Source organism: Notothenia coriiceps, unplaced genomic scaffold, assembly GCF_000735185.1.
Source record: "Notothenia coriiceps isolate Sejong01 unplaced genomic scaffold, NC01 NC01_scaffold00035646, whole genome shotgun sequence".
In the NCBI taxonomy this organism is placed as follows: domain Eukaryota; kingdom Metazoa; phylum Chordata; class Actinopteri; order Perciformes; family Nototheniidae; genus Notothenia; species Notothenia coriiceps.
This window is the reverse complement of record NW_011368347.1, coordinates 1-12,783: the sequence shown is the minus strand read 5'-3', so window position 1 is coordinate 12,783 and position 12,783 is coordinate 1. Positions and strand designations below refer to the sequence as shown.

The following is a 12,783-nucleotide window of genomic DNA, read 5'->3' as shown; positions in this document are numbered from 1 at the left end:
AAGAGACTCTGAAAGTTTCAGGAAAAAAGATTCTCTCATTTTTGTCCTGATCCATTTATATAAAAAAGAAAATGAGCTGATCAGACTTTGGCCACTTTATGATGTCATAACGAGACCCCGAGTGGGGGTCGCGAGATGATTACAAAATAAAAATGGAAAAAAAAAAAAAAAATTGTATAATAAAAGTATTATTAATAATAATAACGTTTGCATAGACATTTTCATATCAAGCAATCGAAAGTGAAACTTGAGCTCGCTCCATTGCGGAGATATTCCCACAAGAGTGGGGAAAACTCCTCGACCCGTCGACAGGGGGGTCGCCAGTCTCTGGCACTGTTATTTTGGGGGTCGCGGGCTGAAAAGTTTGGGAACCCCTGTCCTAGAGCACCATTAGCCGCTTTCGCACCAAGTACTTTGCCGTACTTAGTTCCCAGCACTTAGTGTCCCGATGGAACTAAGTACAGATCGCGTTCACACCGGAATAAGTCCCTGAGGGAAGATTAGGCAAATGAAGCCGCTGACGTCACTTCTTCTTCTTCTGCTTTGGGGCGTGGTTTGCAATCCGCCCAGCCAATCAGAAATTGGTACTTTTTTCTCCCCAGGATAGTACCACCTCTTTAGCAGGGACTGAAAAGGGGGGAAAAGTTCTCTGAACTAAGTTTTCTTTTTGGTGTGAACGCAAAATTCCAGGCACTATCTCTGAACTAAACGGGAAAAGTACTCCGGTGTGAAAGCGCCTATTGTGTTCTTTTTAACCAAATCTCTCTCAGAGGGGCGTGGGGAGGGGCTCCTTATTTTCATCTAAAGTAACAGACAGATAATCAGCACTTTGGACACAGGGCTGAAACAGAGGGGATTATGGGATGCTGCAATGATCTGTTTGGTGTTTGGAGCCAAACACTTCAGAGACATATTTTGTATTTATCTGAGACCTATAATATATTGATGAAAAACAGTATAATAGGGGATCTTTAATGTACCAAAAGTACTCATTATGCAGCCCTGTAGGAAGATGCTGAGCCAAATTGAGGAAGTGATGTCATACCTTCTTCAGCAGAAAGGGGCGGAGACTCAGCGCAGTCCCAGCCAGAGGAGGTGGAGCTGACTGATCGCAGGAGGTGGATGCAGGGGTTACTGAGGGGCCGCTTCACCCTGGGGACCACACACTCCATCCCTACCACACCTAGAGACGGAGCGACATTAAAGAATAGATCATTAATTTTTCTTGAAGATGATCTTTTGTGCCTTTATTGTAGATGAGAAGAGACAGGAAATGGGGAGAAAGAACGAAGCAAAAAGCCACGAGAAGGATTCGAACCCGGTGTGGTGAGGATTATTTCTACAGTGTCTGATACATTTTGTCTCATCTAACCTGTATTGACTTCATTGATAATCTAACCCTACTTACGAGCCCAGATCCACTCACTTTCTTCCTCCGTGCTCTCCTCAAAGGCGGGGTTGTCGAAGCCGGCGTCGTCCGTCCACACGGGCCCAGTGACGGCCGTGTTATCAGACCCGGAGGGCGGCGTGGGCGTGCGGTCCCTCAGCACGGTCTGTGGGGAGCGGGGCGACCTGGGGGGGCTGGTCACCGTCACACGCTCATCCCCGCTCTCACACCGCGGGACGTCCTCGCTCGTCTGCTGACTCCTCGTCCCGGGACACCTTTCACCAAGCAACAGGCGTCAGTTTGTTAGTCCATCTGACGTGTAAAGAAAATCAGGTTCAGCATCAGTTAAAGGTCCAGTGTGTGGGAATTAGCGGCATCTAGTGGCGAGGTGGCAGATTGCAATAAACTCAACACCCCTCCACTTCACGTCAAGTAAAAGGCCATCTCTAGAGCGTTTGATTGGTCCTTTCTGAGCACATGGTGGTGATCACTTTGATGTAGGTATGAAGGGCTCATTATAAGCTAACAAAAACACTAATGATGATCTCATAATGAATATCATTTTCCAATAGATTACCCTAAATCCTACACACTGGACCTTTAATTTAATGTGATGCAATTGATTCAACCAAGAGAGTCTCTGTTTGTGTGTCCCCTCGTTAGGGGCCACATGGAGGAATTCAGCAGAAAAGGTGAAGAAGTATTTTTTGTAGAAAGATCCCAATGTATTAAGGCAAACTGATGATGATAGAAAATACCAGAGAAACTGCTGTTTACAGTGAATATAGATATATATATCTATATATAGATATATATACGAGAATGAATGTATATGAACATCTGTGACTGCAATTTCAGACACATTTGTACAAACAAGTTTATTTGGATGTATTAGTTAATTGAAATGAGAAAATAGTTAAAAATGTCCTCAATCCAATCCAATCCACTTTATTTATATAGCACAGTTGAAAAATAGGGTTTGCCAAAGTGCTTCACAATGAACACAACATTATAATAAAATATAATATTACACGAAAAGATAAAAGGCACACATAAGAAAACATAAAAACCACACATAAGAATAAATACAAGGCACATAAAGGCTATGGAAAGACAGTAAAAGCATACAAATAGGGTATGACATAGGTCAGACTGAACTGGGTAGCAGAGAGACAGAGAGACAAACAGGAGGGGAGCACATAACAGCGGGACTTAAAAGCTTCAAGAGTGGGCGACAATTTTACATGAGGGGGCAGGTCGTTCCAGAGCCTGGGGGCTACCGATGAGAACGCTCGGTCTCCCCTGGTCTTTTTCTTTGTTTTTGGGACTATCAGCTGCAGCTGATCAGCCGACCTCAAAGCCCTTGAGGGGGTGTACACCTGTAAGAGGTCTGAGATGTTCTCTGGGGCCAGCCCATTAAGAGATTTAAAAACAAACAATAACATCTTAAAATGGACTCTAAAATGGACAGGAGGCCAGTGGAGGGAAGCCAGAATTAGTGTGATTTCACAATTTCCCAAACTCAACAAAATGATTGATTTGAACAACCAGCAGTTTCAAACATGAAGATGTTAACAAAACGGATATACACCGCAAAAACTCACATATAAGAAGCTGAAATCAGAACGTTTTTGGGCTGAATGATGGGATAATAACATAACAGTTGAAAAGTTCAGCTATTCTGAGAAGTCCTTTCTATGAAAACAAACAGATGGATAAATCATTTATACCAACAGTAAGTCTTGAGAGACAATGAAAGATAAACTCAGACTAAAGGGATCGATGCACTCGCACTCTTCAGTGGCAGCTATGAGCTTATTGAATCATTTAAATGTATATCGCTGTCCTACGATTCTATGCTCTTGCTAATCTTAAAATAGAAAACAGTCAACGAGCGGTGTTGTTTCTAATTCTGAATTCACTTATGCATCTTTCACCATTTCCCCCACGACCAAAATATATCGTTTTGAGAGGAAAACGATTAAACTTTTTAACCAAAATGTAAAAGTCCAACCTCTATAGACGCTTCAATCCGAGCACTTTGGATTTAGTAGGAGTGACAGTGCCTCACCATCAGTGATCAGATCACCCAGCTCACCTTCACCACCTCGGAACAACGTGGCTTGGCTTGACCTCTCATTTTATAATCTCATGTCTCCTCTCCTGACTTCTGTTTCTATCTAAGACCTGCAGAGTAGAGGAGCGACAAACCTCCGTGGCTCAGAGGTTTAATCTCCGCTGAAGAATGTCACGTTAGTCCTCAGATCAACCTTGTTTGATCTCTCTTAAACCACCTTTCCCTGTCCTTTCAACACTGACAGGATGCGTGCAACCTTCACTGAGACATACCACTCTGCTCATGTGATTGAATAAAAGCTGTATAGATTAAAAGCCCTGCACAAGGAGACTGTTAACAATAACGTTGCAGATGAGAGAGAAGCGGTCCCAGAATAACACCTTCACTGCTCAGGGATTCACTGCTCAGCTTCTCTTAGTCTGTTGTGACTGGAAGCTTACTGAGGCTAATTTTAGCAAACGTTAGTTACATTTAGACATATTGCTGTTACAGACGTGTTAACGGAGGCAGTATGCTGAGTTTAAATGGGTATTTTCTGCTTATTCTTTTACTGTTAAGTGACTTCCTAAAGTGGCAACAGTTAGTCCCTCCTTTAAGACGTGATAGGGTTGGAAACAGCCAACTAGAACAGATAGACACCTTGTTGGTAATAGCCTGTTAAGGTGAGCTTGTTATGGTACATCCACTTTACTTAATGAAGGTGTTAGGTCGTTACTGGATACAGGTCAATAAGAAAGCCAATTAGGATGGATGGCTTCATATCAACGACACCATCTTAATTTGTTTTAACTACAGTTAATAGACATTTTTCTACAGTATATGTCCTCACAACTATAGCTAAGTTTACCAAAAAAACAAAAGCTTTGTACAAAGAAAACTAGCATTTCCTCACACTGTATACGGTAGTTATTTTTAAGTATCCTCTGATATGCTGCATTTAAACTAAATCCACCCAACGACAGCAGCCTAACCTATGACAACTTTGAAGCACTATCAAAATCACACACCACCTTGCATTTCAGAGCAGGACAGAGCAACAGAGAGAGCCAGAAAGAGACACACAAGGAAAGGTGGAGAGTGAAGTGCCATTATTATTATTATTATATTATGATTGTGCCGACCCACACCCTCCGTGTCGGACTCACCACAGGCCAGGGTTGCCTTTGGCTGTCTCGCAGAAGAAGTGGTTGAAAAGGTCTCTGGTGTTGAAGTTGCTCAGCATGATGGCAGAATGAGAATATGGAGCTCCTGGTCAGTCAACCCATGACCGCGGTACAGTGCGGTAGGGAAACACTAATCCCCGTCACATGACCTATCCAGCCCAATAATCCCCTCAGGGTCTCACAGCACCTGGTCCAAATGGGCCAAAAGCCAAAGGAACGGAAACCCTTTAGGTTAAGGGTGGCAGGTGAGTCTAAATGCCCTGGGCTAAGAACTAGGACATCCTTAAGAGTCCCTGGCAGAGACAAGCTAACTGTGAGGGCGGAGCGGTTTCAAACGCAACTCTTTTCAGTTTTTTTTCTTCATTATCAATCTGTCAATTATTTTCTCCATTAACAGATACATTGTTGAATCCAGAAAATGGAGAAAAAAGTCGGGTCATCTGCGATGGGTCATCTGTGACGTCTTCTGGAAAGAGTCACGTACTTCCTTCACGCTTCATAGAAAGGAGATATTTAGGAGACAGCAAGTCTGTCTTCTCATAAATATCAACAACCTGAAATGCCCTGCCTCCTCCTATCACAAGAAGAGGCAGCTGCAAGGTCATACACAGTTCAGAGCCACACATGATATCAGTGCATTAAAACAACCCAAAGAGAGGAGAAAACAGTATTTCTCCAACAGGGCCCAAAGTGTCTTTAAATTAAATATTTCCTCAAACGTACTCCTCAAAGTATTCCATTACCTACCATGGGATGACAAATTAGAAAATCATTCACTCTTGAGAAGATTTAACCGATGCATTGTTGAAACTTTTGCTAAAATGTAAGCGAGTAATAATTTAACTTCTGGCAATTCACTGTCTTCTGAAAGACTAAATACTTTTCACCTTTAGACATAACACACTAGGTGTCATTGTGAATTATGTAAGTGATTTCCATACAGCTACAACACTTCCGAAGGGCTTGTGAAATCCTGCTTGACTTGGCTTTCATGTGTGCATTCATCATGTGAGCTTCATTACCTGTGTTTGAGATGAGCTTCCAAGTCGCACCGCGGCATGCTGAGGGCGCAGAGGGGGGTCAAAGGGCAGGAGACGGACAGCTTGTCCAGCAGCTTATGCACCAGGATGCTGGACCTGCGGCAGGCCGGCAGCTGCAGCCTCGTGCGGTCCAGCGGGCAGAAGTCCCTCTCCTTCAGGAAGCTCTTCAGGCAGCGGGCGCAGAAGGTGTGTCCGCAGGGCGTGTCCAGGGGCTGAACGAGCGGCTGCAGGCAGATGTGGCACACCAGGTCGTCGTCCACCTCCAGGCGGTAGTTGTAGAGGTGGTTCTCCCAGCTGCGGTGGATCTGCCCACACTCGGGACACAGAGCTTCTGAAGTGGGCTCCAACGGGTCGTTTAGACCCACCTCGCTGCCCGGGCTGCCCATCTCCGCTGCTTTCACGCAACCTAGCTTTGGCACGGGTGACTCCAGTGGGGCTGCAGTGTCGGGAAGGGGCACCCGCACTCCTGTCCCAAAAGCTTTACAGGATGAAGGGGTGGCAGCGAGGACAGATGCCCCCCAGTGGCTGATGGCACATCACCCTGCAGGTCAGAGGTCAGAGGGTTAAACAGCTGTTCAGGGGGAAAAGTGTCTGATTATGTGCGTCTATTAATTCCATTTCTACCTCTATATTGTTAAATAGCAGTCTTGGCCCGGCTACTGTCCATTTTCTTTTTTTTCCTAATCGTACAACACGGAGTAAGCCATGAACAACCTCGCTTGCAAATATGAGATTTCCAAACAAAATGAGATGATGTTGACAGATGCCCCCCAGTGGCTGATGGCACATCGCCCTGCAGGTCAGAGGTCAAAGACAGAGGGTTAAACAAGCTGTTTCAGGGAAAACAACAAGTGTCTGATTATGTGCTCGTGCATTTATTAATGTGGCAAATGCTTTGTGCACGTGATGGAAAGGGACATCGTGGTGTGTGTGTGTGTGTGTGTGCTGAGATTATGTATTGCTGCTCCTGTCTACTAATCTGACAGTATAATCTCTCTTTTGCTCTCGCCTGTTGCAATCTTCCAATTCCACAGAGAGGGAATTATCTGGGATTGAGGCAGAGAGAGCACACAGATCAGAGGAAGTGGGATGGGGAAAGCAACAGAGAGTCGTGGTAGAAAAGGAGCGGAGGCTGAGCCAAGAAGAGGGAGTAAGAAATAAAATGAGGGGATAGAGAGATCAATGGGATGTGAAAGTGGCAGAGGGCAAAAGAAGAGACGGATGTGTGAGGCTCTGGAAGAGAAAACAGAATCAATTCTTCCACGTTGATATTTGTGTCCGTGCACAGCAGATGCACTCCTCTGCAGAGAACATGCCTACAGCAAAGTCTTGAAATAAAGCACTCCACGAGGAGAGAGCCGTCCCCAGAGCTCGTTTCCACAGCGTTTCACATTCAGACCTTCAGACGGTAGCTACCNTCTTATCACCTAAATCTCCTCCTAGAGCAGGGGTTCCCAAAGTGGGGGTCTTTCCATTTTTATTTTGTAATCATCTCGCGACCCCCACTCGGGGTCTCGTGACCCCCACTTTGGGAACCCCTGCTCTAGGAGGAGATTTAGGTGATAAGATGGTGGGGGGGGGTTACCTTGGTTGCTGATTGGCTAATGGTTACACAAGCCAACACATCGTTATGACATCATAAAGTGGCCAAAATCTGATCAGCTTTTTATTTAAATGGGTCAGGACAAAAAGAGAGAGAATCTTTGTTCCTGAAACTTTCAGAGTCTCTTTACACAGAGGGGACACATGTTGATGTAGAAGAGACATGAAGAAGAGGGGACACATGTTGATGTAGAAGAGACATGAAGAAGAGGGGACACATGTTGATGTAGAAGAGACGTGAAGAAGAGGGGACACATGTTGATGTAGAAGAGACATGAAGAAGAGGGGACACATGTTGATGTAGAAGAGATGTGAAAAAGAGGGGACACATGTTGATGTAGAAAATACATGATTTTGCATAATAGGTGACCTTTACATCTCCAGTAAAAGCTTGTAGGTAGATTATTCTCATAAAAAATCTCTTATGCATGACATATATGAAACATGTCTCCCTCAGTTGGGTCATGTTAAGCTGCCTTCTACAAATGATGGTCGTATACATTTAATCTGCATTAGGAGAGAAACATCATCCCACTTGGCTTTTCATGATGTCATGAAATCTTTTATGATGTGACACCTCAAAGCATTTTTTTGAGAAAAGAGTAGAAATTCAAAATAAAAAAAATCAACTCTGGCTTGAATCAGGAGAACAGGTATTTCACTTCTTCAAAATGGTACCTAAACCAACACTGAAATAGCAGCGTGTAGTAGTGCCTGATCAAGGCCAGATATATGTGCCAAAACTCATCCATGAGCCAGCCTGTTGCACTGGGTGACATATTCCTCATGAATACACACTGTAGTTTATTTGGATTAAATCCCACATCCTGCTGCCACAAATACTTACTACAGACATATCCACATGATGTGGATGATTCCACTGAGGAAAGTAGTCCCCATCATCCTCTGGTGTGAGAAGGCTTGCTATTAAACGACAATTTCGGGCTGTTAAAGTTCCTCTTGTGTTTTTGTATGTTTGCAGGTGCGTGCGGAGAGGAACCGGGCCCGGGACGAGGTGCGCCAGCTGAGGCAGCGGCTGGACGCCCTCACCAAGGAGCTGAGCGGCGTGCGGCGGGAGCGGCAGGAACTGGCCTCTGAGAACGAGACACTACGGCAGGAAACGCTGCGTCTCCGTGGCGACCAAGCTCCTGGCGCTCCTCCTCCGTCTGCCACTTCTCCATCTTCCTCCCCTGCACACCCCCCTGGTGCTTCCTCCTCCTCCTCCCCGTCCATACCTGCTTCCTCCCCTGCCTCCTCCTCCTCCTCCTCTCAGGTCCACACTGACGGCCAGCCGGACAGGGTGGGGGAGAGACCGCCGGGGTCTCCGGAGCCAGAACCAGTGAGGGACGTGGACCTGGACAGACAGAAGATGGTTCGAGAGAAGGTGAGTGGATTCAGTGTCTCTGTGGATCAGACTGAGCAGAGTCACAGCCTGATGCACAGGGAACTGTAGACATGAATGCTTGTCCAAAAGCCAATTTTTTTGGGGGCCACCATGTGGTGTACAACCTAAACACTATTATGTTGACATGTTTCAAATATAATGTACACAGTTTGTGTTATTCTAAGAAAGAACAAGTGTCTTTGGGGATATATCCCCAATAATAAATGCTCCTTCCCTCTCAGCTGTGGTTGCCACAGTGCTGAAGGTGACCGCAGGGACTTACAGAAGTGCGTTGGTTTAGTCTCCTGGACCTCTAACAGCAGAAACCCGTTCCACGCGCTAAGGTGCAGGACAGGAGGAGAAGACATTTCAGAAGTGAAGCTGATGTATGTTATGAATACTATCAAATAGTGCATAGTCTTATTACAGGTAACCTTAACGCTGCCTCCTGCTGTTTACCTTGCAATTGTTCCAACTACAGTTAGATAGATAGAAGCCTTTATTGTTATTGTATATCAAATACATGAAATGACGAGTGCCCATACCAGCAGTGCTTAAAACACACACATACACAGCGATTCGCTAACAATTTGAACAATTCTTAAGAAACAAGCAATACAAGACAAAAACAAGAAGAACAGGACATGACAGTTAAAGAGCTTTGGGGAATAAATAAAGCAGTTCAGTATAACCGATAAGGTTGTAACTGATAAATCGATGACCAGTGGGTTTGAGTTCATGATGTGGGTTGCAGAGGCACTGTGTGTGTTCAGTTCAGAGTGTGTATGGCTTTGGTAAAGAAACTGTTTAATGTTCTGGTGGTTCAGGTCTTGATAGCTGTGTATCGCCTCCCTGAAGGCAGGAGGGGGGGCAGGTGGTGGGAGGAATCCTTGGCAATGAGGGGAGAGAGCAGTCGATGCATTTGTGGGCCTTGTTGCTGACCCTCTATCAGATTAAAGTTGTGCACAGATTTTGTTTTTCTAACTTGCAGATCTGCTACTAAAACTGGAGTTGTATTTCATACCTCACATGTACCTGAAGCAAGTGGCTCCCAGCTTGCAGCCCTTTCTCTGGAAAGCAGGGTTACTTTGTCTTTGAACTCAAAGGGCCCAACTGGACAAAGCTGTTTGGCCCCGTAATGTGTGCTTTATTGTACTCAGTAGACAATATATTGTCTATATTCAATATTTAAGAACATGTGATTCGTCAATTCCCTTAGGTTCAATTCTTTTTGGATGAATTCAGTGAAATATAGGTGTAATCTGCTAACTGAATCAAGTGTGGTTCAATAACTGGATTTCTCACAAATGGGTGAGGATTGGTTTTGACCAACTGTTAGTTGGAACAATATAAACATTTGAAGATGGGATGTTGTGGTCTGGAAACGTTTTTTTTGCAATATTTAAAAAATATATCAAAGATTATTGATAGATGTATAAATAATCAGAAACGTTACGCTGCTGATCCTATGAAACACAGACGGCCTCTCACTAACATGCACATGTTAACGAGCATTGTTTTCTGCGCTGCTCATGTCCTCTGCTGCTGTAAGACAATATGACCTGAACCTCGCTGAATGTAGGCCACACTGCTGTTACATCGCTCAACAGAAGTGTGTGTGTGTGTATGTGTTTAAAAGTGGTCTCCTACTTTGGGTGTACATCTGGGTACACACACTGCTAGTGACGTAAAATAGGACACCGCTTTCCACCATACACACACACACACACACACACACACACACACACACACACACACACACACACACACACACACACACACACACACACACACACACACACACACACACACACACACACACACACACACACACACACACACACACACACACACACACACACACACACCCCAGAGGGCTCAGTGATGCTGCAGTACTTATTCTCTGTCAGCCTGTGGAGTGCCTAGCGTCCTGAACCAAAGCATATCTGGCACTTTCCCTATACACTAACACACAAAAACGCTCATGAGAAAATGCTAACTTGTATGGGAGGACAGGGTCACATTTCAGCCTTCAGCCACTCTGAAATGCTCTTTGGAGGCCATTTGAAACTGAGAAGAGAGAGCCTAAGTCAAACAGTAAGTTCTGGAACTTAAATGACTAAGTCCCGCCCTACTACAGAACTTTACAGTATGTCGTCCTGGGTGCACTCTATTCGTCTCTAGACAATACATTAAAAGAACAATTTGATATTTGAATTTGTACTGCTCTTTAAGCCCCCCCCACCCACCCCCAGCTGCTGTCCTGTGTTGTCCTCTCAGCAGCTGGTGGGGTCCTGTCCCTCTCTCAGGTATAAATCATTTTATTTGTGATAATTGCTTTAAAGCTTCACTGCTGCCGGCAAGGTCATGATTTCCACTGGGGACAAAAGGGACACGTTCACCTTACTTTCTTTTTCAAATTCCCACTCCTTTTTTCCAGAGTCAGCCCCCTCAGAGCAGTAAACCTCTCAGACTTCACACAGGTGGCCCTCACATCAGATTGCTAGCTCTCCCTGGCAGACAGTGCTTGGGGCAGCTCATGAACCACTGTGGCCTGTCCTCAATACTGCTTGGTACAACAATAAAGATTTAGACTTTATCCAAAATAAGCTTACTGAGAATGAAGTCCTCCTCTACAGGTACACTTTTGCATTTGAGGAACACTGACGACTGTCTTACCAAATTGATGCTCAATCTGAAAGATCTATGTTCTGCTTCACTAACAACAACATGAGCTTTACAACAAGAACCACCTCCATGAACGTCTCCTTTACAAACAGCTAGATTACTGTAATGCAAACAAACACTGGAGGAACATGTGGTATGAGTGTGGATGTTCAGCACCAGGGCGAGTTGAGGAGCGGACCAGTGACCCAGTCACTGTCTTAGTAAACTGGCGGCTGAATAAACACAGATTGAAGATGCAAACTCAATGAAAACCACAGGAAACATCCAGAAAAACTGCATTTCTTTCAGGAAATCTGACCCTGCAGCAGTGGTGGACCTCTCCACTTTATGGCCGCATACTATCCCAACACACATACACACACACACACACACACACACACACACACACACACACACACACACACACACACACACACACACACACACACACACACACACACACACATACCCATGTATGAGTTGTAACCACATAACGAAGGGGCAGTAAATATAAACACTGTCACTGCCTATCACACATGACCTTCAATAGTCTCAGGCAGGGTTTCCATGGAAACACACATGCATTCACACACAGACGTCACACACATATTGGGGCTGTAGCGTTGACAGTAAACAGTGATACTGTGGCGAACGGGTACCCACACACAGCAGAGCCTTATTTCCTGTCTCCTCAATTGTTCTGGCTCTCAGGCTGAGTGTTTCCACATGTGGCTCACTTTGTCTGACGGACATCTGTTACACAGGGGGGCCCTCTGTCGGGGGGGACCTGTAATGACAGCAGCAGCACAGCTCTGATGCACTCTCCTGCAAATAGTCATACATGTGGAGATTTAAAAGGAATCTTTCATGCTTAACACCAGTCATCTGAAATAAGCAATCAGACTTTTTGTAGAGAGGTGTTGATTGATTATATAGCATCATGCCAAGGAATTCAGATCATTCTTAGGCCACACATTTGGAAATAATCCAAACCTTTAAATGTGAAAATATTCCAGTGATACTTTATGACATTCAGTGGTGTACCTTGTGTAGCTGAAATGTTTCATCCATCTTGCAACTGATGTTAGAATCTGGCTTTTGGCCTAAAACAGACATCATTTTGTCAGAAAATACTTCAAATGTTTTCAAAGTATTTGGCTTCGGATGTGAACGTCTTACTCTGTAGTCTACTGACTCCCTGACCCCATTCCCCCCTGACTTCTCTTTCTTGAGGATGCTGTGAGTGGTTTTGGTGGGGATAAACAGACAGCTGATAGTCATTATGTTTCCCACAGTGACACAGGTCCACTGGACTGGGACTCAAGTAGGACTGCAAGGAATGATTATCAGGGTTCTTACGGTCATTAAAAACCTGGAAAAGTCATGGAAATTCAAAATGTTAATTCCAGGCCCTGGAAAAGTTATGGAAAACAATATTTTTGGAAAAGTCATGGAAATGTAAC

General features: G+C 44.7%; 2 protein-coding genes across 2 annotated transcripts; one reads left to right on the top strand and one right to left on the bottom strand.

Annotated features, from left to right (window-relative positions):
* Positions 1-992: 992 nt before the first annotated feature.
* LOC104963143 (ligand of Numb protein X 2-like) lies at positions 993-7,025 on the bottom strand. The gene is made up of 4 exons (XM_010791706.1): positions 6,292-7,025; positions 5,650-6,208; positions 1,427-1,662; positions 993-1,183 (listed from the first exon to the last, which is right to left on the bottom strand). Exons 2-4 carry the CDS (start codon positions 6,051-6,053, stop codon positions 993-995), a joined length of 831 nt encoding a protein of 276 aa, XP_010790008.1. The 5' UTR covers positions 6,054-6,208; positions 6,292-7,025.
* LOC104963142 (coiled-coil domain-containing protein 102A-like) lies at positions 6,373-8,969 on the top strand. The gene is made up of 4 exons (XM_010791705.1): positions 6,373-6,466; positions 6,702-6,817; positions 8,252-8,653; positions 8,896-8,969. Exons 1-4 carry the CDS (start codon positions 6,373-6,375, stop codon positions 8,914-8,916), a joined length of 633 nt encoding a protein of 210 aa, XP_010790007.1. The 3' UTR covers positions 8,917-8,969.
* The last annotated feature ends 3,814 nt before the right edge of the window (positions 8,970-12,783 follow it).